The sequence below is a fragment of the Dipteris shenzhenensis genome, chromosome 14, assembly GCF_047967505.1.
Source record: "Dipteris shenzhenensis isolate YYH24624 ecotype China chromosome 14, Dip_SZ_1.0, whole genome shotgun sequence".
NCBI classification, from domain to species: domain Eukaryota; kingdom Viridiplantae; phylum Streptophyta; class Polypodiopsida; order Gleicheniales; family Dipteridaceae; genus Dipteris; species Dipteris shenzhenensis.
In genome coordinates, this window is record NC_141609.1 from 5,372,173 (window position 1) to 5,398,569 (window position 26,397).

Genomic DNA, 26,397 nt, shown 5'->3' on the forward strand with positions numbered 1-26,397 from the left:
ATTGTTACTCGAGCACCAAGGCTCATCGATCTGGGCTCAGTGTAACAGTTTGGACCTAAGAAGGGACTTCAGAGGGGATTGTATAGCTCTGAGATACAAGTGCCCATGTAGGGAAGCAAACCTTGCACTGACGGCAGTATCAGTGGCTTGTTGGACCAGTAAAATTATTGTACCAATACCGAGCCAGAGGAGTATACCTAGCACTTGTGGCCTGGGAGCAACCACACCAGTGATCGTGCTGAGATGGTTCGTGCCAAGAGGGGGCTTCTTCGACAATACCTATGGGTGGTTTTCAGCAACGCCGCATCACACGACAAATTCCTCCCGTTGTTACCACGGCACACCCAGTTGAGAGGGGGTGTTGGAGGTCGACATCTCCTGATGTCGCAGTATAGAAAGAGGGCCTTGCTTGCCCGTGAGAGGTTAGGGTAGGCTGAGTGAGGGCCCGGTTGTGGGTGTGCCCGTCCCCCCGTGAGCAGAGTAGGGTAGGTTGGTTGCCACCTTTCTGCCCAGGGTTGGAGGCACGTGTGGCTGCCCCAAAACCCAGAGAGCTGCCCCTGTGGAGCTTTTTCTGAGGCTGAGATGGGCCGACCTGAAAGTTGGCCATCTAGCCCTGCAGGTTGGGTAGTATAGGGCAGGAGGGAGCCCTTTCATAGGCAGCGTGGCCGTCCCTCATAGGCCTGCTGGGAGTGGCGTCCTGGTTGGCCAATAGGTGGAGAGGCAAAGGGCCCTAGAGGGCTGCCTTGTGGCCCCTTGTGTAAGGCTGAGGTGGTCGGCCCCCATAGCTGATGGGTCAGCCTAGCGAGCCTTCAGTCGGGCTGTGTTGAGCAGGGGAGACGCCCCTCCTTATAGGGCTGTGGAGCAGTCCTTGTGGTCTAGAAGTGGGTCGGCCGGTGGCCTCTAGAGCAAGGGTCGGCCCCTATGCTCAGCCAACTAGGGAGGGGGAGGCAGCGTATATATAGGCGTACCTCCCTCAATGTTGGTATCTCATTGTGGAGCATGGTTTCCCTTCTATTCCGCAGGGATTTCCCCACCGGACGAGGGTTTTGTCCGGAGATCACTTGCAGTTCTCTCATTTCTTTCTCTCCATTCCAGTTTTGTGTGTGTGAGGTTTGCTTTCTCTCTCTTCATTTCCATTCAAATCCGCTGCATTTCTCACACTTGTAGGCCACTTCATTGATCTTTTTAGGGATTAAGGATAAACCACCAAAGATATTTAATATACCCAACTAGTTTATATTACTTGAAAACCTCCAGGGATCTTCAAGTAAATCCACTGGCCCTTCGAGAACACTCAACATGAATACTTCTGATTAGCAAAAGAACAGCACCCTATCCTAAGCAATTTGTACACCTTCCCTTACAAACTGCAACATATCTTGTTGCCATTGCGATCAATAAACAGCAATGCCAACCTTGACACTCTGCAAGCCACAACTTACCCAAGGGGCTCCGAGTTCCTTTCCATACACCAGCAAGAATGGACTGATTTGGGTGGCTGAATGCTTAGCACTACTGTAAGCAACACTAATAGCAAAAGATACTCTTCCCACTCAAACTACCTAAGCTCTTAGCATATCCTCCACAGTCTGATTGACCCTATCTATCAATCCATTCATTTCAGAATGATCAATAGAACTCATATTAAGCTGAGTGTATTGTACACAACCCTCCAAAAATGCCCCATAGGCTTAGCAATTTAAGCTTGTGAGAAATGGAAGCAGGGTGCAGCAACTCGCTAAACTTTTGTATTGAGAACTAGAGGCTGCAATGAAGTACAAGGGTATAAAACCCTAAAATCCTAGGATGTAATCCTAACTAGGGTTAAGACCTTTACAAACCACTAACTGTTGTTAAGGGAAACAAACCTCAATGAGGGAAAAAGTGCCATCAACCATATTAGTAACCTAGGATTGACCACTATCTTAATATTTCCAACGTCCCCTTGCAGTGACGATGGCTTGATGTACAAGGTGTCGTTCAAAAATGACAAGACATCCCGTTTTTGTGAAAGAGGGAAGAGATAGCAAATTCTTCTTGATCCCAGAAAAAAACAAACATAATAAAGACGGAAATCAGAGCCATCAACAGCTATGAACAAGATCTCCCTAATGAGGTGAGAAGAATCGTTGACATGAGAAAATTTCATACGAACAAGCAAAAGACAATTTGGGCATCATAACTGACAGTGAAGAATGCCCAATACTATTACCCTAACATTGACTATTGGCTTAATATTTCTAACAAAACTTTAGACTTAAAGAAGGTTCGTTTAGCAAGATCCAAAATTCTTTGTACCACTGGGTGTCCAGCACACTAGGACTATCATGACATTCATACATGATATGATGTCTCACCGCCGCAAGTACGCCAACCTTATCCTTTCAGAAAAGCAGACCATTTTGAATGGAGTACTCTCTAATTTTGTTACCAAGAGGGGCTTCATCCAAAATACGTTTGAAGAAACCATCTTTGGGATAAAGGCTAGTAAGAGAGTCATACATGTCTAAATTGGATCTTGATGAAGCAAAATTGATTCGCACTACCAGTTTTTCTCAAGGCATTATCTTACGTTCAAAAGCTATTGGTCCGCTGTCCTAGAGCAATGTTGCCCCAACATCATAGTCACTAGCATCCGTTTCAACCACAAATGGTTTACTAGGATGCCCAATTTACAACATGGGATCTGTAACTTTAAGCTTGGCAACTAAAGGCATCATTATATGCACTTGAAAGCCTTGAAATCCATTTAAGGAAATGCATGGCAAGTGGCTTCTCTCTTGCTTTCTCTCACTAGAACAGAAACATAAACAAAATGAACAGAGTGCAACCAGGGCACAAGAAAGGGGGTAAGGGGGCATGAATGTCAAGGGATATTGATACTCACAAAATTGATGTGACTCAAATTCCTTACTGCAAAGGTGAAGATAGATTAACATCATCTACTCAAAACCAATCAACACTCACGGACCAGCAAACAAAAATCTAGTGAAGGTTACGATTCGGGGGGATGAATTATCTCATACAAAGTCTGGGTTAAAAAATTGTCTAGACTAGTTTTCTCAAAATGCAAGCATTCCTAATAATATCTTTACTTTCACGAAGACCAACGACTAGACTCACAAGATCAAGCAAGATTTGATTCTATTACTACTCGTTAAAAGGAAAGAGCAGCAAGGTGGATTGATTTCTCATGGCAAGATTGCAACAATTTTTCAATCTCTTTCAATAAGTGGGACACAGGTGCCCCTTGAAAAAGGCACACATTTGCTCATTCAAATCCAACAAAAAAGGTGCTTGGATGATGTTATCCATAACAACTGACCTTATTAAAGAGTTCAATGAATTCGTGGTTCTCAGAAACTTCAGATTTTGCAGAGTCAATTCCTTCACAGATGTACTCCTGCTACATAAGCCATAAAACAAATGTCAAGGTACCCTTGCCAAGTGAACACCAAAATACAACCACCAACACCAAAATACAACGACCATGTTCCATTTCCATTGCCCAAACACAATACTTAGAGCATACAATTCCACAGCATAGCATCACTGAACCATACAAAACAAGGGAGGCTAGAATGCCCCTACTCAATAGCATACACAATGACACCTGTTGGCCCCAACACTTGGCGCCCCTTGCGGTATTTATTTATTCACTGGTTAGTTCAAATACAAGGAACTCCCTTCTTGAACTCACCCGCAAGTGCAACCCAGTACAATGCCAACCCGTGGCTGTACAAGTGACCAACTCTTAGTGCTATCCTCTTGGTTCCCTTCAATAGCCAAGCATATCTCAAGTAGAACAACCCAACTTCATGCCAATCAATGCATCCACACAAATCAAAGCCATTACTGAGCCCAAGGCTTGCCACTACTTCCCCAGGAAGAGAGTGTCACAACCAGTGCCCCAATCCTCTCCCGAGCCAATGGAAGGGCATCCAACCTTCCAAAACTCAGCAAGAGTGGTGGTAGCACAAAGCAAAAGGAGAAGACAAGAATTCGTCCAGCAAATGGAGCCTGTTTCAGCTCGAAACAGCCTCAGAAGATGGTCAAACAGCAGATAGCAGACTCTGGCAAGAGGGAGCTGTCCTTGACTACCTTCCCACACCAAAAAAGGTCACAGAAGAAGGTGTCCAGCAATCAGCAGCAAATCCGCCATGAATTTGTCCACCAGAATGAAGATTCCAGCTCACAGCAAGCTCAGAATTCAGTGCGCCTTGCACCAAACAGGAGCCAGGAGAGAGGTGTCCAAGAATATGGCCTCAGACGAAGAAAAGGAGGCAAAGCTTCAAAAAAGGCCCAGAATGGGGACGCCCAGGTTCAGAGAGCATGCTAGCAGCAACAAACACCAAGGGGAGAAGATATGTCGCAAAAAGAAAGAAAGAAATTTTATTAGACTCTTCGGAAGACCAATGGGTCTATGAGACTAAAAGAAAACCTGATACAAATCATAGTAAGGGTGGAGCTATTGAAACAAGCATCATCACCCGTGCTGAATCCTAAGTCTGATCATACATAATCAAATACATATGGATGTAACAATGAAAAGAAAAGGACTGGAGCGGAGCGGAATCCTCCGTATGTCATGTCGCCCCGGCTGGTGCATAGCCGGTGATGGGATGCTGGCGCCCCGTCAAGGGGTGCCATGCGTCTCGGTCTCCTGGACAAGGCTCAACACAAGACCAGAGCCACCGTGACTCCCGTGGGACGTATCCCGGGTCTAAACAATGACGGGAGGTCCCCCAGAGTGATCTGTGTGTCTCCTCGATGTCTCGTGTGTCGTGTTGCGGTCGTCGGGTCGAGGTCTCTATCACGTCTGTGGCTAGAGACTGGACGATCAATGTCACTCGATGGGAAGAACTCTGTGATCCTGCTATGAGAGGTGTCTGATGATGTGGCCAAGCCTCGTCGCCTGAGTAAGTACTCTCTATGTTGGATCCCCTCGTGAATGAAGGCAACGAGGCATCTCTGATCTGGGTAGGCGAGGAATATGGAAAGGAGCCCGGAGCCGTCTCTGAAGAGGCAGTGGTAGTGGCCTCGGATCTCATAGTACACTAGGCACCTAAAAATAAAATGCTCCTCCAACTCAACCTCCTGACAGTCGCACAATATGCATAGGCGATGCTCCCTAGGAATCCCCTCTGCTCTGCCGCTCTCTATGCGGAGGCGGTGTGATGATACCCAAAACTGTCCGATGGAGATCCGTAGTGAGTGAGGCATATGAAGCTCAGTGTACCCCGGTGGTGTGATGAATCCCTTCTCCGAAATACGAAGACAGTAATCTCTGTAGAAACTCAGCTTCATTGGAAGCTCCCTCGGCTCCAACTAGGTCCTAAAGATGTATAGCTGCAAGAGATCCTCTCGAATGACCTGGTTGGTGTATGGCCCGATCGAGATGGTGGGTGGGAATACCGGAGGGACATCTAAACTGTACTGAAAAGGAGGTATCCTATCGATGTGGAACCCTAGTCTCACAAACCATTTGTGAGTCCGTGCATACCAGCATCACTGGTCTCCCTCTACTGCCAACCTCATGGAGGAATCGAGAGCCAACCATGGCAACCTCTGTCTCCCTAATGTGCAATCCCCATATGATCTAACCCGGTGTAGATATGTAATGGTCTGAAAAGGCTGCATCTAGCTGGAGTGGAGAAGCACCAAACTCAGCATGAATGATGTGATGTGGTACAAACGGTTTCCCCCGGATCATCCGTGAGAGCATGAGGATCTACAGGTGCTCCACCCGTGTCCACTCTATCTCTGACATGTCCGGCCCCCAACAAGGGCTGCCATACATACCGACTGGTCGGACCAAGGAGTTGAAGAGAAGCCTTGGTCCGAGGGTCCTGGAAGTGGAAGTGGAAGCATTGTCTCTCTAGCCGAGCCAGTGAGGCGTATCCCCTGCTCAGTCTGGCTTGCATCGCTGGTCTCATCGTGAACATCGGGCCGGAGAAGATGACCCCCAAGTAAATGTATAAGGATATGATCTCAACTGGTGACCCACCGAAAGTAAAAGTAATTTGCTTCCGTTGCATGTTTACTCGAGAGGTGTTAAAGATCATGACCTTGGTCTTGCCAAGGTTGACCTCCAAATCATGGCATAAACAAAAAGCCTGCAGTGCATCCAAGTGTCGCTGGAGCCCCTCAGGTGTGGACGACAACAGTGCCACGTCATCTGCATAAAGAAGAATCCTAATGATGATCCCGGCAAGTGAGCAACCGGTCCCTCTGAACACCCCCATGAAAGTCTCAAGCTCATCGATGTAGAGGCCAAACGGGGTTGGTGATAAGCGACAACCCTGTTTGACCCCTATGGTACTCAAGATCTCATCAGTCTAACCTGCGCTTGTCTGAACTCGGCCTGAGACTCTCTCATACAGTGCCATGACTGCCCAAATGATCTCTTGATCAAATCCCAGTGTCTATAGGTGTGTGATGAGACGAGCTCAAGGTACTGTGTCAAAGGCTTTGCGGAAATCCACAAAGCAACAATATACCCTCTCCTTCCATGATCTGGCCTCCTCAATGACTGGGCTGGTGTGGAACATCATAAAGATGGTGTGCATACGTGTGCCAGACTCTCGTGTTGGTGAGGGGTGATGGAGACCTACGCTTAAGGAATCTCCACCAAAAATCCTTAGAGTTGTTGCTGTACAAGATGTGCAGTAGCTCCTCCTCATTTCGACAAAGTAATGCCTACTTCTTTCGACGTACGAGACAAAGTAATGCCTACTTCTTTCGGGAGGTGATATCTGGTTTCAAGTCGGAGCTGTCGGCGATAATCCTTGCACTCCACAACGTACCAATTGTTACAAGGTACAGAACCAAGAGGTCGTGGTCTAGTGGACCGTGTGGTGTGGGGAAAGATTTGGAGAACAGCCTCGTGGAGTGTGCGACTAATCAGGGCAGCACAGTCCTCTATGAGTGGTATGTGATCGATATAGGTTAGGAGTCTCTTTAGGCGTCCAGAGTAGGCCAATGAGAGGCTGTGATCAAAGTGTATGTCATGGTAGGTGTCGTGCTTCCTATGTGGTGTGTGTGGTGTGGCTAAGCGTGGGGTGGCAATAGTGAAGAATAGGTATGTGTGATCAGCTCCTGGAGGGAGTGGTTCTATGGTGAAGTCGACGATACATGAAGCGAAGGTAGGGGATCCCATGATGTAATCTACTACACTAGTGCCCCCCCCCGTGTGGGAAGCAAGTAAAACCACCTGAGGAGAGGACCATAGGTCAAGCTCGTTGTAGATGATGAGATCATGCATCCTACCCAGATTAAGGAGCGTGTGTCCATATGGTGTAACAGGCCCGTGTCAGTCTGATGAGGTCCTGGTCATACCTACTCCATCTAGGTCCATGTTTGGTAGTATCATAGAGTCGTCTTGGAAGTCCAGGAGTGGTGCCTGGCGCGTGCTCATCCTGGCGTTGAAGTCCCCAACAAGGAGAACTTCCCCGCGGACTGAAAGGTCTGGGATATCCTGATGTAAGGGTGCATATGGCGATGTCTCACCCTCCTCTCCTGCCACTGTGGCGAAGTGGGATGTGTCTGGCAAGAAGTAGCATATTGCTATGAAAAGGTCACGGGTGTCTGTGCGTCGGATCCAAATCTACATGAATCGGGAGTGTGCGTCCTTCCTCTAATGGAGATGGCTCCAACGAGGGAAGACCTGTACAATACTGCGACCCCACCTGATCCTCGGACTCTTCCTGTATCCCTCGTCTCATCCCTGAAGGTTGACTCCCATGTGTAGCCACTGACTATCAGTAGTGGACGCTCTGGGCTATGGTGTGTCTCCGTGTAAAAGACTATGTCTCGTCTTGTATAAGACTCCGAGAAGTTCCCTGGGTCTAACCATAAGGTACCATTACAGTTCCAAATGGTGTAGTCTAGGGTCTCAAAAACCTGAGTCTCATAGGCCCCGTCCCCCTAGGGGATACGGGTGGGAGTCCGACGGGTGCCGGTCAACAAGCTACCATCTCGGACCACGGCCCGTTTTCCCTCCTTGCGAGCAACATCCCGCTGCTGCAGAAGAACTCGTCGCTCCTCAATCTGTAGTGGTGTCAAATCCTCGTCCACGGACAAGGTGGGATGCTCTCGTAGAGCGGCTCGACGTCGGAGTGTCGGTAGTCCAGCATGTGAATCTCTGAAGCAAATGACTACGGGCTGCTCTCAGTTGAAATCTCTCCCAACACGCCATGCTCCCTCTATGCCATGGTCAGGGACCCCCATGGTGGTGGTCACAAAGGTGATCGCCTCCTCCATGGGCGTCGTAGTGGTACTGGTGCTGTCTTGCGTGATCCCTCGTATCCAAATGTTGAGGGCCTTCGAAGCCCTCTACTACTGCTCCTGTATGGCGGCTGAAACGGTTGCCTTTGCAGGCTCTCATTTTGCCACGTCCACCCATCTAGTCGTCTCTACTATAGCCGATTGTGTCGTGGCTATCTGTGCCTCCATCTCTGTAACTGGGGTCCCTCCAAGCGCTGCTCTGAGGGTCCCAAGCTCCTCTCGAAGCTGTGTGATGTCGTGTCCGAGTCCCTGGATAAGGATGCTCTGCTCGTGTATAATGCGGACCTACTCCTGGGTGTAATGTGTCAGCTCTACCTGACGGGCCCGGATGCTATGTATCTCAGTCAATAGTAAGTCCCAAGCATCCGGTGGGGGCCTAAGATATCCTGGTTCAAGTGGGAACTGGATCTCGAGAGGGGTTGGAATGAAGGTGGGCTGCTGCACTTGAACTGGATCTCGAGAGGGGTTGGAATGAAGGTGGGCTGCTAAGGTTGTACTGAGGGTGGGGACAGCATGATATGGACGGGGGAGTGGTATGTAGAAGTAGCGAGGCCGGACGAGGTAATCAAGGGTGGCCGACTGAGAGGTAGAGGTGATACGAGGGAAAGGTACTCTGGAGCCATGGCCGGTGGGGCCAGTGGTGAGGCTTCTGAAGAGGAGACATGTGGTGATGATGCAGGAGAGGGGGAGGAGAGAGGTGGCATAGATGATGAGGTGGATGATGGTGGTTAAATAGTGGTGGTAACTATAGAGGTCGAGGATGTGGTGAGCGGCATGGGCTTTGGGTGGGCCCCTTTCTTCTGGGCCGCGGTACTGTCCACTGTCAAACCACTCCGGTTGTTGCGTTTGTTGAAGTAATCAGAACTGAGTTGCTTTTGTGTTTTCACCATGTCACCGTTCCCCTCCCCATCTCCATGCGTATGGGAATTTGGACCGAAGGGTCTCCCGCCTAGTCTCCTGTCCTCATCCCCCTGTTCCCTTCATTATGGGGGAGATAGCAACGGGCAAAGAAGGCATTGCAAGAGGTCGGAGCTGTTGGGAAAAAAAAAAGGTTGGAGCTACGGGCGAGGGTTTTTTTTTTTTTTTAAGCGAGGGGGGGTTGGGGGGGTAGCGGAGGGGTAGCGAGGGGGTACGGAGAGCAAGGGTTGCAGCAAGGGAGTAGCGGAGGGGTAGCGGGGATAGCAGAGGGGGTAGTGGGGGGGTAGCGGGGGGTAGCGGAGGGGGAGCGAGGGGGTACGAAGGGGTAGCGAGGGTAGCAGCAAGGGGGTAGCGGGGGGGTAGCAGAGGGGTAGCGGAGGGGGTAGCGAGGGGGTATCGAGGGTAGTGGAGGGGGTAGCGGGGGGTAGCGGAGGGGGTAGCAGAGGGGTAGCGGGGGGTAGCGGAGGAATAGCGAGGGGGTAGCGAGGGGGAACGAACAAACTCTGAAAGCTTCAAAAACGTCTTCAGCTAGCCAAGGGACAGCTGCGAAAATCCGCCATCTTCTGCAAAAGACTCCTCTGGTAGGGGAGAAGACCCTGAACAACAGGGTAGACTAGGGAAGAGCTCCAAGACCTTCCAAGTGCTTCCAGATGGGACACACAGGTGCCACAAGTCAAGCAAAGAGCCCACACATGCTCACACACAGGACACATGGCAAATAGGGCGTGGGATTTTAATGCCCCTAGGGGGTCACTTTTAAAGTCATGACCCTAGTGCTTGGAGCCAATGACCCTAGTATATAGGACCGACCTCTAGTGGGTCAATTTTTAAAGCATGACCCTAGTGAACTAAACCAATGACCCTAGAGAATAGGACCAAGCTAATTGCTAGCACTAGGAGTTGCACTCGTTGCACATTAAATCATAGGTACCCTTTGGACATTAACTAATGCCCCTAGCCTAGCACCCCTAGGCCAAATTCGGTGACAGTCAGTTTAATCACTTCGCCATCACGTCCCTGTGACACAATAAGTTGCATCATTAAACTTAGGTATAGGGCAAGATTTTAAGGACAGTTAATAGCTCATTAGGAACATCTAGAAGGGCAGACCACAGCTTTAAAGGCACGACCAAAGGGAAGAAATCAGGAAGACCACAGCCAGACCAGTTAGGCCTCACTGCAATCGGCAAAACCAATGTAAGTGATCAGCCCAACTACAGCATATGCGGAATCGGCCACGGGAAAGCATACGTTACCACTTTCCAGCCCTAAATCTAGGGCTTCTAGTCTCATAAGTTTCAATGATAAATCAGTCAATCAAAAAAAATACCTCTTGCTCTAGCTGAAAGAGACAACGATGAACGTAATGCCGCAACAGTTCATCTGAATAATTTATATACAGCTGTTCAAGCCCATTTTTCTGCACACAGAAGAAATGAATTAAAGCCATGGTAAAATATAAGTACACTAGAGATTCAAATTTCCAAGGTTCAAGAATAACTTGTGCAATAGCTAGTCACCTCAAAAGATTCAAAACCAGGGTTATCCAAGATGCTAATACATCGGAATTCGCCCTGTTTAACTTCCAGTGAATTGTTTATTCGAACCACTAGCCAATCAAACAACCTTCCATATATAGATTTAGCCAAAGCGTCCCTTGCAGAAACCGCCTAAAATTACACATAACACAGGATTAGTTTTGACAACAAGAGCATGAAAATAGAACAACTAGAGTAACAACTCAGGCATTCCCAACTTCAGTCCTTTAAAGAAGGCTAACATAAACTGTACTCAACATTTCAAGCATTGTCAACTTGCTACTGACTTGTTTTAACTTTCAGAAGAGAAAATACTCTACAGTCATAGAATTGAACCTGCATATAGGCCCGCCTTTCAACTGCTTCTCCTTGCCCTGGATTGGACTGATCGTAGCATAAAGCTTTCAAGAGTTGCTCTTTGGAACATTTCAATAATTTCGCAGTATTAAGAACAGCTGGACTCCCCATGAAACATCGTCAGGAAAAAATAAAGTGTTTGGTACAGGAAGCAGATCTCTTGCTACATAACAGCTACAGATATTTAGAAGGTAGAATTAAAAATTGCTGTGGACCTTAAATCACCATGTGCTTCCATGATTGAGAAGTGTACAGGGCACTACGTTCAAATATCATGCCACCCTCACATGGCTTCACTGGTTGGAATGATTGGGATTTACTTTATTATTAAAAGATGTCTATTAAGTAGGAAACAAGAAGTGCACACGCTCATGACAAACAAAATACCCTGAGTGGGTCAAAAACTTGGTCATCAAGAAGAGCCAGTAAAGCTCCAATGTTGAGGCTGGAAATTCCACCTCAAATGGTGGACTCCAAGACGAAAGAAGAGCCCCTCCAATTCCTAAGGAAGATAGTCCTCCTCATAGAGGCCGCTAGGGAAGACCCCAGCATGCTCAAACAAATGTCCATCAGAGTGTGTACACTGTATCTCCAAATACTCAGTGTGAGATGGATCAAGTGCCTCTGTGCATCAGGATGCTCGGTATGTGCCACCCTGAATGCTCACTAAGATCTCCCAAAAAAGTAACCACTGAGCCATGTGCAAGTCTATATGAAGGGGGAACGTTATCCAGAGAGCAAGATTGTTGTCAAACCGAAAGAGCCCAAGAGGAGCTATGCATCTCATAAAAGATCTAAGGCCCCAAAAAGGAGAGCCAAGCCATCGAGCCCCAAGTCATGAAGAAGTAAGAGGGAACAAAAGTACTCAAAAGTCTAGCAATCCCCTTCTAGATTAGCTTCGCATACCCACAATCCCATAAACAATGTTGAATGGATTCCTCAATAAAAAGGCAATGAGGGCAAGTAGGGGCTCATCCAAACCCCGACCTCCACACAGGTTCACTGCAATCCCTTCATGAATATAAAGGCAAAAGAAAATAGTGATTCTATTCTTGAGGGACTTCTAGAGCCTTCTCCAAAAGGACATATACAAAACTATAGAAATTTGAAAACACTCCTAATGAGGACTTCTAGTGAGCTGAAATGTCCCGGCATTGCTAACCATGCAAGGAAGAAAGGGAGGCTCTTGTCATGGTTCCTTACATTACTCCACTCCCACTCCCCAGGGTCCCAATGCAAGTACTTCATGGGGCCACCCCCGTGAAGCCAAATCTTCCATGAACCCAAGGAAATGTCATTTGAGCTTGGGTCCTAGAAAGAAAGAAAGAAAGAAAGAAAGAAATTTTATTAGAGTAAACATCGAGAACCAAGGCACCCCCATCTGAACCTCCTCGGAGCCCTATACCTGCAAAGCGATACTACGACGCCAAAAATTAATATTTTTTATTTGGCATTGATATTGTTTTCTTCTGTGTTTGATAAAAGTTGGAGTATCAAGTGATAGTCTAGCGGCTCTCACTTATTTCTATTTTCTAAGATATTATATGGGATTGAGAGAATGAGTGGGTGAGAGTTATTTGTGTATGGGATATTATGGGGTTTTTAGAAAATAGGAAGAGTGAGTCATATCAAGAGATGGACTCATGTCCATTTTTTTCAATAATATAAGAGAGGCCACTTGCCAAGCGTGTGGAAGGCATGTGGAGGAGTGTGGAGTCAAAAGAAATCCTTCTAGAATTCCTATGTGGAATAAGGAGGATGTGGACATATGGAAAAGAGAGGATCCCTATGGGCTCCATGTGAGGAGACTCTTTATTTTAAGAGTCTTGAGTATCTTTTGATGAGACACATGGCAAGAGTAGCCAAAAAGGACATGGATGGTGACATACGGGCTTATGCGATCGATGGGGAAAGGAATCTACAGGCGGCACTTGTAAATGGATAAAGGAGGGTGACAAAATCTCTATAAAAGGAGCCCTCCTCTCCCTTGTTTATCATCTCTTCCACCATTAGGCCTCATGTTGCTGTAGCTCTCGTCTCCTCAAGCCACTTCCATGAGCCTTCTCTCCCTCTTGTAGATATTCTCTTATGTAGACTCTTGAGTCCATCTCTCTCTATGAGTAGTCTTGGAGCTTCTGCTCCCTCTTGTATGTATGAAACCTCTTCTTCTCCCCTGTGTTTGTAGTATTTTGAGTTGCATTAGAGTGGAGTGTCACTCTATTGGTAATGAAGGTCACTTTAGGTTCTCTCTCTTGAGTGTCTCTTTCCTTTTTTTCCATTGCTTTCTGAAACGGGCCTTCAATTTCCTAAAGGGCAGTAGACCATAACTTGCATTGCACTTTCATTATTCACAGCCACATTGCATCATTTCCAACCACTTAACTTTAAACAATACCACTTAGAAACAACTTGAGAAATAACTGGATGGAGGCTAGAGTGCCCCTGCTCAATGAAACCAAGTACAAGACACCACACTGGCCCCAAACACTTGGCGCCCCTTCCGGTATTTATTTATTTCTTTAGGAATGAAATTGGTACATACCACAAGGGCTCTCCCTTGTGCTTTGCCCCACGGGCAATTCCACTGTCCAAGCCAAACCTTGGCTATACCCTGCATTCCATCCTAGTGCACACACTAGCACCCAAGTGCCAAGGCAAAGCTAAGGCATTCACCATTTGTCCATGACCAACTGTAAAAGTATCCAAGCATTCCACAAAGACTGTAACCAACGGTGAATGACCAGGCATCCAGACACTTCCCAAAAATTTCCAAATGCAATCACATGAAAAGGATAGCGACAAAAGAACTCAAACCAGCTTCAACTGACTTCAATCCAGCTCCGAAACACCTCCAGCAGCGACACATCCAGTGTTGAGGCTAGCAAGAGGAACTGGCAGCTAGGAGAGGGGAAGGAAGAGAGGGATTACAAGCTGGAATCAGAAAGAGAGAGAAAGAGCAAGAGGGTCACGGGTAGGCAAGGGAAGCTGAGCAGGCCGTACAGCAGCCTTTCGTGCAGCAGCAGCAGCATTAATGGCATCCGTACAGCCAGCAAATAAACGCCCGTACAGCCAGCAAAATCACTCGTACTGGCAGGAAAATCACCCGTACAGTCCACCTTGGATCCCGTACAACAGCACGTGAAAAGTCCGTACAATCAGCCTAGAAAAGTGTGCATCTGTCCATACAGCCAACAGATTAACATCCGTACAACCTGCCTTGGGAGTCGTGAAACAGCCTGTACAACAGGTACAGCAGCCATGGAAGCTCCGTGCAATCAGCCTTGGAATTCGTGCAACGTGAAAACAGTCGTGCAGCCTGCGTTGAATCGTCCGTACAATTTGCCTTGGATCCCATACAGCAGCACCAATGGGCCGTACAGTCCGTACGAGGCCTTTGATGAAGCACATGCAGTCCGTACAGCTGCCTCGAAATGCGTGACAAACCCCAAGAAATGTGAGGAAGGGAGCTTTGGAAAGCGTGCCAAAACCTTTTTCCTTCAAAAACGTAGGAAGAACCTCTCGTAACGTTGAGGAGAGGAGTAAGGAAAGGAGAGGTGGTAGGTAGTGCATGAGGGAATGCCCCGTGGCCCCCTCATTAAAGCTCTAACCCTTGCAAACCAATGGAACATTGGTTTGCCCCTCACATTAAAATCCTAACCCCTTCTAACCAATGAAACAATGGTTTCCTTGGGCCTAACTTTAAGACCCCTCTAAACCTTGCCTTGCCCCTAGCAACTAGGCCTAGTGTGTGCACCTAGGGACTTCTGGGAAGTGTCTCTTCCCCTGGGCTAGCCCCCTAAGCCAAAGTTAGTCACGGTTCATAACTTCATGTCCCCTTAACATACCCGCTTTCTCTTCCAAAGTGCTCAGAAGTGTTGTCTATTTGGCCGTTCATTGCGCATACATGGTTTATCTATTTTCCAAGCCACAAAGGGAGCTCTTCCCTTCCTCCTAGGCGACCTCTATGGGACTTGGATCATTGAGGAAGTCTAAGCATGGAGGTAGTATTCTCCCAAGTCGGCACTAGTTAGGAATAGTAGGTGTTTTTCATGACAGTTTGACCCCCTGTCAGTATTTTGCTCATAACTTTTCGCTCGGTGGTCCGATTTGGACAAAACTTATATCAATGCGAAGCTCTCTTCAAGGAGCATCATCCTATGTCTTCAATTATTGTATTATATGTCAAACCAAAAATCTATGACTCTCTGTGTGTGACTGTTTCTTTTTCTGACAATTTCTACCCCTGTCCAATAAACTGCCCATTTCTTTCCGATGCTTCTCTGTTTCTTACGAAACTTATATCAGAGCGAAGCCCATTTCAAGGCGCATTTCAATATGTGTTTGAATATTTGAATCATGTCTCTGCTGAAAGTTATGGGTCTCTGTGTCTTATGATATTTTGGAGAGTGTTTGGAGGTAATTGTAAAGGTATCTATGAAGGAGGAGCAATGTTTTCCCGGAACCTACCATCCGACCCAATCATCCCCTTCAAACTCCTCAATATATATCAGTTCATGTCATGTTGAACCGCAAGATCTTCTTTCAACAACGCATCGCTCTTCTCTTTGGCGCAGACCGGCTTGCTGAGATTATGGCCTCCGCTGATCCTTTCCTTCTCCCTATGCCTGAGTACAACATCACTTGGGATGTTACCATCTTCATTCTCATCTAAGGGAGGATAATGGTGTGGTCTCTTGGTATAAAAGCTTCTTTTTAATGTCCCTTTCCCAGTGATGAATATCTCTATCACTCAGTTCAAAAGCAATAAGAAGTGAAGAGGTGCTTGAAGTTTATTACCCCCAACTTCATGTCACAATGCCGATCGTTGTAAGCCATCTAGAACAATGGTAAGACCTGCCATTTGTGAGAACCCATTCCAAGGGTAAGGCTGCATCATCAATCTACTCAATTCTTCTTTTACTTCCTTTGAGGTGACTTACCCTACTCAAGCTTATGATCATCCGGAATGTTTTTGAAATCCTTCCAAGAGCCCACAGAGAAAGCGGGTCCTCTCTCCCATCTGGACCGCTGCATGTGAGAAAAAGCACCAAGAGGTCTACTATGAACAAGTATAAGGTCGTTCCAAATGGCAGGCTGCTTATCAATCTCTTCTGTGAAGAGGGTGGGATTCTCCAAGGATTAATCCCGAAGCTGCCCTGAGCTTTCGGGATGGCTATCATAAGAGGGAAGCAAGGAATCCTAGGGTGTGCCAAGGTAAAGATCCATCTAGTATTGTGCATCACATCACCACCTGATGAGGGGGGGACAAGACTATATGCAATGAATAAAGAAATATTTTCAAGGCTATTGTCCTAGCAAAAGCCCCCTAACCACAAGCTTGCAAAGAAAGGAACTCACTACAAATATGAATCAATGATTTTCAGACCCCCTTCTTGTGTGGGGAGGATTAAGGTCTCCCAAGCCACCCTGGCTCCTTATCAGCTATTTGAGCTCAGTGATGCATTCCCCAAAGTAGCAACAACAAGAAAATATAAACCAAGCTGTGGCCAGTAGTACTTGGTTAACAACTACCACTCTAGAACCAAGGTCAAGTCTAACTGAACTCCAAAAAATGAGTTTTTCCCTGATATTCCCAACACATGAGCAAATTGCTGTGATGGAGATACCCATGCCGACATGGCACCCAAATATCTGACAGAGAGACCTCCAAGCGAAACCAAAATGAGCCTCCCAATCTTGGGTGTCCTCCTCACTAGTTCAGAAGCCATTGGATTTATTCCAATTGCTATGTGCACTTGCTTAGAACAAAGTAAATCCAAGACTATCCAAAAGGATGTGAGACTCTAGGAAGTGGCATCCAAAAAATAACATTGTCATAAGCAAGCTAACTATCCAAGATCTCCTCATCCTGCCTTAGAGGAAGCCTCAACCCAATAATGCCATCTTGAGATCTCAAAAAGATGCTCATGGCTTCAACCACGAATAAGTGCAAGAAAGAAGCAAAAGGGAACCCATGTCGGACTGATCTGAAAATCTGAAATCTCTCTCCTCTAAATCCTCTGATAAGCACTTGGCTAATCTCTATGGGCTAATCTCTATGGGGAGGAGAACCCTCTAATCTAAGCATTTGAAAAAAACATAAGCGTAGAAGGGTATCCTCCAAGAAACCAAATCTACTCTGCATAGCCCAACTCCAAAGCCTCCAAAAGAAAAAATACTGTCAAAAAAGCTTCAGCCATGCACAAACCCCATCCACGTATCATTATTAAGATCTGGTAGAAAAGGCTGCAATTGCAAACTTATAGCTTTTGCCAAGATCATATTAAAAGTGCCCAAAAGAAGTGATTGGCCTCCATTGGGCAACCAAATTTCAGCACCCCCCTTTGGGATAAGATGAATGAGACCCTCTGTAAGTGAACAGGCATAGCACCAAAGACACAAACACCCTGCAGGGCTGAAGTGTCGTGATTCCCAATCATGTCAAAAAAAGAAACAGAGGGGATCAACCCATCTGAGCCAGGACACTTACCCTTGTGAAGGGCCAAAAAACTGTTAGACACATGGTGTGAGTGAGAGAGAGAGAGAGAGAGAGAGAGAGAGAGAGAGAGAGGGAGTGAAGAAGTGGTACACAAATGTAGAATCCATGAAGGCTTTCATTCATTCATCATCCTCACTAAATGAGACAAGTGAAGTACAAGCCTTATAGGCTACACACTTGCACCAAGTGCATAAGGGATAAGTCTCATAGTGACACGTGCCACTCAAACATGACTCACACAAGGTCTAGTACTAGATCTCCTAGTACTACACACCAACACATCACATCAACACACTCTTTGGCTATGATATCTCCAACAACCCCCTTCAGAACAAAGAGTGTGAGACCCAACACGCAAAGAGTAGATCGATCCCCCCTCCATCGCAATACTGCAAAGAGCAAGTCCAATATCTAACACTTCCCGTGTGATAGTGACTTCTCAGTTAGCTTGCGACCGGCAAGGGCAAGCCATCACTTGTCACCCCTCCTCACTCTGAACTGGGTGGTCAATACCATCATACCAAAGTAAAAGACAATACATTCATTCTTGGGGGACAACCTAGGGCAGAGTACCTCTAATTGACTCCGAATACATTCATTTTAGAGGGACAAAACATAAAATCTGTCAATCCGTGCATGGATAGGCATTTGAAAACTCCTATTCAACCACGAAAATAGGAGGCAATGACGCAGAGTATGAAAAGCATAATCTATCCAAGAATCTCGGCCTCTAAACTGAAAAGGGAAAGCATCCCAAGTTGCGAGAGAGAGAGAGAGAGTGAATGCCACCTTCCCTTCTCCCTTTTTTATCTGAAGGCAACTCCACCATGTTTAAGCCACCTCCAATAACCCATGAATCTGCAAGCATAGTCACTCCCAATAATCCATGAATCTTTTCACCAATTTGGGATTAATGTGTGACAGTCCTGAATATTTGGAACTTCGGTCGGATTTGGACGGGGAGATGTCCGTGTGACAAGAGCCAAAGGCCCATCTTTAGGACTGGCCTCCACTCCTAACCGATTGGCGCACTGGTTCAGTGACCAGCCTGTAACCTATCGGAGAAAATCATCTAGCCCCGTCTACCTCTTAAAAAAGCGAGCTCCAAGGTGGCAGCATGACCAGGGTGATCCAAAACTCCTTTCCTTGCTGGCCCAACCACTCCTCCCACTCGAAAATAGAGGTGGAGTTGCTTGCTGCAGCCAATGCTCCCCCCAACAGAGGATAAACAAGACAGTAGCCCAAGAATCACATAGTGCTCATTCCAAATCCGACTTCTTTCCTTAATGTGTACTATTGCATATAGAGATAGATGCAGTAGTAATTGAACAATGCTGAGGAAAGAGAGTAGAACCAGAAATATATATTTGTCCCAAAGATGGACAATCATATACAAAATGTGTACACACTGAGCCACCATCTATCAATACGTGCTGCCTAGATGTGGACTATCACTCCAAGCACTCTTCTCCTACCTCGTCGTGGCAACACTCTCAGCCTGCGTGCTCTCCTAGAACTTAAGTGGCCTGAGTGGTGGGCTCCGCAAACACACCTTCCTGCTCCAATGGACAGATAAACGTAAGGCAGTGTTTGCTCCTTTGAGCCTTTCTCTAATCCTGCATTGTACTGCTCTTCATCCTTCAGATGATCTGCAGGCTAGACTGCGTGTTGTGTGGCCTTCCTTGCTGCTCCATACTAAGGCACAATCTCTGGCCCACCAACTGTGTATGCTAGCTTCCTTGCTGCTCTCCAGGACGGCCTAGTGTGAGGCACAAAAACAGATAGAAGTGGCAAGGCCTTGGGCCCTTTATATAGGACTGTAGACCCTAAATCCTGCCCAACCCAGATTGTTAAAAAGCCAACCAGTCTGCAAACTGGCTCGACCTGTCCTGCAAACTAGACCTGCTCAAACATGCTGCCTGGCTGCCAGCCCTGATCATAGTGCTTGTCTGTTGCATGCCTGCGACCAGTTTCTTTGCCCCAACCAGCTCATAGATGCTGCGCAAACTGTTGCTGCTGGTCACAGCAGTGTCTAACAACAGCTTGGTACTGATGCTTATGATGTCCACATGGGAGCTTGCATGCGGGATGTCAAGATAGTTCCAAGGCCCCAACCGCCAAACCTCTCTCGGGAGCGCTAGGGGTGAGGACGGAGGAAGGAAGGGGTATGGAGGTGGATAGCTAGGGTTGAGGATAAAGGGGGGAGGAGGGGAGAGGGAGGCGGGGGGAGGGACGATGGTAATGGGGGAATAACGGGGTTGCCTTTCTCCTCAATCGGCTGGGAACCATGTGCTCAAGGGAGACGATCTACCAAAAGGCCAAAGAAGAGCTCTTCCCCAGGTGTCAGAGGTCATCATGAGAGGCCTTCTTTGCTACTCTTATGGGGGAAGCTAGTGATCGCCTGCTATCGTGAACATGCACCGCATCTTCAATCCTTTGTAGCTCTCTTGCTAGGCCTCTTGTGGTCCACGCGGGTCCAACTCCCATCAGATGGCTCAACCCAAGGGGTCTAAGAGTCATGTTGTTATTTGTTTGTGCAAGGAGGTCTATCCTCTCACCACTCCCAATGTTGTCCTAATCGAGGCCGCAGATGGAGAGACACGAGCTGCAATGTGTGGACAGGCTCTCGCCAAGCGCCCCATCTGTCTACACTTGAGACAATACCCTAGGAGGCCTGATACCTCAACCATCTATCCAAACTCGCCACCATCTAGGGTCTCTAGGAGAACCTCCTTGGATAGGGACTCGAGAAACCCAAGCCGTGGAGCACCATCATCCTCAAGGACCGATGCTATTGTGGGTGGGGTAACTCGATTGTGAAGCAAGCCCAAACGAGAGACAGAATGAGTCTATATTCCTTCAAAATCCCGCAAAGCATAACATCGCTAGAAACCTCGCCACATGATGTGTCGTCTCCATGTCTTCTACCATAAACCCGTGGTACCAAGGTGAGGTATGAAGAAGACCAAGTACGAGCCAAGAAGATGGGGCTCTGCTCCACAAGGGCCTAGGTAGTGATGAGGAAACTCAATTAGAGAAGGAAGAATCCTCTCATAGATGGTGACCTCGTGGATGTGGTCACCCTCCACTGCAAAACTTGCCTAAAATTCAGGCTCAAACTTAAAACGAGGAGGAGTGAGTCCGAGAATGCGGCCCACCACGGCTCTGTGCTGAAGAGGCTGAATGGCTATTTGCACCTTTTCTTTGTTCTCTAGGGAAAGGCAGATCCAAATGGTTAGGGGGTCGAGGACCTACCATGAGAGCCCCTCTTTAAAACAGCCCCTAACAAGTTAGTCACACCACTAAATCGGGGGGTATAGGATCTCTTCTATCTCTATGTAACCTACAAGCTTAACAATCATCAGTCTATCAACACAAGGACACATGCGGTGTAGACTAATGCTTCACCACCCAACCGTACATTGAGATTCTACTTCTAGTGCAATCGGGATAGACTCAATCTCTTCCTCCTTTGCAAGATGTGATGTTGTAGATGCACATCGAGTCTCTACTTCTTATGTAGGAAGAATGCATTGAGTCTCTAATTCAAGTGGAGACTGTAATGCTTCTACTTGAGGCTGTGATGCAGAAGGAGACTGAATTGTCTCTTGTTTTTCTTTGGCTCCCTCAGGTTCTTCATGGAGTCCATCATGTTGTTTCCCAATGGTAGCAGTTAGGTAGTGAACAATCTTAGCCATAAAATCTTGTAGCTCAAGCTTTGTATATGCTTCTATTGAGACATGTTCAAAAATTTCATTGAGGAACAACATGAAGTTGTAGGCAATTCTCCACCCACTACTAAACTTGTCTTTCTGCTCCACTGCGAGGTGTGTCTGAAAACTGCACACAGATGTCGTTAGGGAGACACACCATATGTAAACACTATTCTTGGAGACATTTATTACGTCATTTAAGCCATGGGTCTTAGGGTTTTTCTAGATTGTCATATTTAAAGAGCCACATTCCACTTTGTATCTCTTGCTCAAATATGAAGGATCGTACGCCAAGGTTCACTTGGGGGTTGCTATCATTACGTTCAACTCACGAGATACGTGTGTCAAGCTTCTCCGACAATCTTACAAGTTGAAAGGGACTAAGATATGGATAGCTGAGGAATTTACACGAGCTCAATTGAACAATAAGGCAATGGGATTAGCTAAGGTCAAGAATGCTAGGAAGGATGGAAAATGGACAGTATATCGTGGAGGCATAACAATCATTAAGGAGTTTAAATCTAAGCTAAAAGACTCTCATTCTTAAACTAATGTATGGCTGATTATGTTTTTCCAAGCTATAACATAGGTACTCTAAATAATTGGAGCTGTTCTTTGCACTCCTTGGGAGCTGCCATGTGCCCTCCCTAAGCAGATATACTAGAGAGGTTTTTTTTGCTGTCCCATAGACCTGTTGGTCTTTCGTGGGCATTAATAGACATTATTTCTTTCTTTCTTTCTAGCCCCTAAAAATTATTTTAGTCTTTCTAGACCCATGCCTTAAATGACGTAATAAATGTCTCCAAGAGTAGTGATTACATATGGTGTGTCTCCCTAACGACATCTGTGCACAGTTTCCAGACACGCCTCGCAGTGGAGCAAAAAGACAAGTTTAGTAGTGGGTGAAGAATTGCCTACAACTTCATGTTGTTCCTCAATGAAATTTTTGAACATGTCTCAATAGAAGCATATACAAAGCTCGAGCTACAAGATTTTATGGCTAAGACTGTTCACTACCTAACTGCTACCATTGGAAAACAACATGATGGACTCCATGAAGAACCTGAGGGAGCCAAAGAAAAACAAGAGACAATTCAGTCTCCTTCTGCATCACAGCCTCAAGTAGAAGCATTACAGTCTCCACTTGAATTAGAGACTCAATGCATTCTTCCTACACAAGAAGTAGAGACTCGATGTGCATCTACAACATCACATCTTGCAAAGGAGGAAGAGATTGAGTCTATCCCGATTGCACTAGAAGTAGAATCTCAATGTACGGTTGGGTGGTGAAGCATTAGTCTACACCGCATGTGTCCTTGTGTTGATAGACTGATGATTGTTAAGCTTGTAGGTTACACGGAGATAGAAGAGATCCTATACCCCCCGATTTAGTGGTGTGACTAACTTGTTAGGGGCTGTTTTAAAGAGGGGCTCTCATGGTAGGTCCTCGACCCCCTAACCATTTGGATCTGCCTTTCCCTAGAGAACAAAGAAAAGGTACAAATAGCCATTCAGCCTCTTCAGCACAGAGCCGTGGTGGGCCGCATTCTCGGACTCACTCCTCGTTTCAAGTTTGAGACTGAATTTTAGGCAAGTTTTGCAGTGGAGGGTGACCACATCCACGAGGTCACCATCTATGAGAGGATTCTTCCTTCTCTAATTGAGTTTCCTCATCACTACCTAGGCCCTTGTGGAGCAGAGCCCCATCTTCTTGGCTCGTACTTGGTCTTCTTCACCTTGGTACCACGGATTTATGGTAGAAGAAATGGAGACGACACATCATGTGGCGAGGTTTCCAGCGATGTTATGCTTTGTGGGATTTTGAAGGAATATAAACTCATTCTGTCTCTCGTTTGGGCTTGCTTCACAATCGAGTTACCCCACCCACAATAACATCGGTCCTTGAGGATGATGGTGCTCCACGGCTTGGGTTTCTCGAGTCCCTATCCAAGGAGGTTCTCCTAGAGACCCTAGATGGTGGCGAGTTTGGATAGATGGTTGAGGTATCAGGCCTCCTAGGGTATTGTCTCAAGTGTAGACAGATGGGGCGCTTGGCGAGAGCCTGTCCACACATTGCAGCTCGTGTCTCTCCATCTGCGGCCTCGATTAGGACAACATTGGGAGTGGTGAGAGGATAGACCTCCTTGCACAAACAAATAACAACATGACTCTTAGACCCCTTGGGTTGAGCCATCTGATGGGAGTTGGACCCGCGTGGACCACAAGAGGCCTAGCAAGAGAGCTACAAAGGATTGAAGATGCGGTGCATGTTCACGATAGCAGGCGATCACTAGCTTCCCCATAATTCGAGCTGTTCTTTGCACTCCCTGGGAGCTGCCATGCGCCCTCCCTAAGCAGATGTACTAGAGAGGTTTTTTTTGCTGTCCCATAGACCTGTTGGTCTTTCGTGGGCATTAATAGACTTTATTTCTTTCTTTCTTTCTAGCCCCTAAAAATTATTTTGGTCTACGATGAATATTCTGTCTAAATCTTTTTAAGTTCCTAGTTACATTGTTGAGATAACATGAGATCTATACACGCAGCAGTTGTTCTCTGTCAAAGATACACTTGATTAATTCTAACAAGGGGTAATGACCATGTCTGTACTTTGTCCAAAATGTTGTCACCTCCTCAATGAAAATATGATCATGGCAAGACTTCACATTGATTTCACAAAAGTACTTGAATTAAGCAATTAATCAAAGAGTTGCTCAGAATCCACATCAAACAAGGCCCTAGACTAGAAGGATTGTCTCTTGATGACATTAATGCTTAGCGTGGAAGATAAACCCGACATGAACGCATGCAGAGCACATTCTTGGAAAGGTCCTCAATCTCAAGTACCAATGCGATAAATTAAAATATATAAGAAAACAAGGAGCCAATCTGCTCAAGTTGCCATGGTTGACTGAGCGCTTAAAAACCTGCATTGTAGGTAGAAACTACTTATAAATGACGTGCTCAAATCAATCCCACATGATGACACCTTTGTCACTATTTGGTCAACGTTGCCACCATAAGAATGCATTGTCCTTACATAGAGACCCAGCAAGGACTATCTTCTTTGAATTGGAAAGGTCGACTAGATCGAATTGCTAGCACATTTTGGCGATCCACCAATCGAGAATTCGGCAACTTAGTTAGACAGCTTTGAATTCCAAAGGTTTGATTTCCACTTTCTCACCTCTTGATGCTTGAAGTAATCACAATGAAAATTCAAAGTTCAGCCTATCTCTAGAATAACATCATCAAATTGTCTTTCAAGTAGAGGTATCGTATCCTCTTGGTCTCCAAATGCGTCAACCTAAGTCTGATATTGGGAAGTGAGGCTTAGCGATCAAGAATCAAGTATTGATGCCATATTGGAGGAAGGTACTATCGACGCTTGCTCGCCAAGCCTTGCAGAAACGTGCAGGCCTCGCAACAATCGCCCTAGAGCCCGGGGTCCCACACTCCCAAGTGGAGCACAAGGTGTAGATGATATCTTGCCAGATGGCGACCAAGGTAGCCGAGGGTGGAAGCAGATGCTCACCCATCGCTAGACTACAACAAGCAACCCAAATGTTCCACACCGTGATACTGGCTACTACCTCCCACACGCTATCCTCCGAAGGGGAATGAGGATCCGGGATATCAGGAGAGATCGTCTCATGAAGCTCTATCCTCTGAATGCTCTACAACAAGGTTGTTAAGTTAAACATGCCTCCATTGAAGCGTGAATGTATTAACAGCCAGAGCCATACCTTCCACTCGTAAGGGATTCATTATGGTCCAAATAATAATAATAATAATTCTACTAAGGCCTCTTGCATTGGGATCTAGAGGCTATAGCTACCACCAAGTTCATCCTATGCATCTAACCTTGGGCACAACATTAAATAGGAGCATGAAGTAGCTCATGCTGATGCCCACGCAATTGATTTGACAAATATTACTCTACAACATAATCCATGTGGAATGATTCTCCCTCTTTCTTCCCTCACAAGCTTTGCAAAGGCAATGACATCATTCAACTTGTATACAATATCAAACATTTGCCATCCAATAAGCACAAAAGGTGACAACACACCCTCCCTAAGTAGCATAGATCATGAACTAATGATAAAACGCCTCCCAACAACAATAATGTGATAGATACATCCCATGTGAGCACACCAAGGAAACACTAGGTATGTTGGGTCCACACCCCTCTACACCTAGCCATGCAAGCCTCCCGACATCCCAAAAGAGCTGGCAAGATTTGAGGGGGGGCTACAAGTGCACATTATATCCAAGGTCAATCAATTCACAAGTGTATATGGGTATATACCCCCAAATATCCAAGTGAAATCCAACATCAAAGAGCTATTTACCCATTTGCATATATCTCCAATATTAGCAAACTCCAAGCCATGTTCCTTTAATCCCCCTCATTGGCCAAGCATCAAAATCTATCCACAGCACAATTAGGGTCATCCGCCAATCCGAACTCAAGCATATACACATAGTAATGAAATCAAGAGCTGACAACAAGCAAACACAACCGCAAAAGAAATGCCACCTATCCATCAACATGGGAAGCACTGCCAATCAATATGAAATTCCATCACATGCAGCCACCACTAGCCATCACACCTGACAAGAGCCACCACAAAGTTCAAATCTGTGCAAAATAAAGCACCACTGCCATGCGTCAACTTGCGGGAAAGCACGCAGGGCAACCATACGTCCACCATAAATTGAACAGCCAACACGTGTTGCCATGAGCAACTATAGGCATGCTCTGACACCAAGCGAACATGGAATGTGGCAACGCCAAGAAAGCACCTGGTACGAGGGGCCCCTTACCGGCTAGTCATGCAATACTTCCCACTTCCCAAAAGAGCCAATGAATTGTGAGGCAATACTTCCCACTTCCCAAAAGAGCCGATGCATCTTATATCCAAGGTCATATCCAAGGTCCATCTATTCATGCAAATGTATACAAAATTAAGCCCCAAACTCGCCACATATGATACAACATCCAAGGGGTATTTACTCATGTGCATGTATCTCTGATAAGTGATTGGTTAGGCTCTGAATTCCAAGCCATGAAGGGCTTGGCCAA

The 26,397-nt window shown here is 46.4% G+C and overlaps 1 protein-coding gene across 2 annotated transcripts in view; it reads right to left on the reverse strand.

The window, feature by feature from the left end:
- The window catches only part of LOC147894104 (myosin-1-like), an 89,023-nt gene that overhangs the window by 36,576 nt on the left and 26,050 nt on the right, over positions 1–26,397 (reverse strand). Inside the window, exons 12-15 of one of the 2 annotated variants that reach the window (XM_087385072.1) lie at positions 11,079–11,197; positions 10,725–10,874; positions 10,535–10,624; positions 3,326–3,403 (exon numbers count right to left, since the gene is read on the reverse strand). In XM_087385072.1, the coding sequence (XP_087241198.1) occupies positions 3,326–3,403; positions 10,535–10,624; positions 10,725–10,874; positions 11,079–11,197 (437 nt within the window). Of the gene's footprint in view, positions 1–3,325; positions 3,407–10,534; positions 10,625–10,724; positions 10,875–11,078; positions 11,198–26,397 lie in introns of both variants that reach the window. The other variant, XM_087385071.1, reaches the window with a different exon arrangement.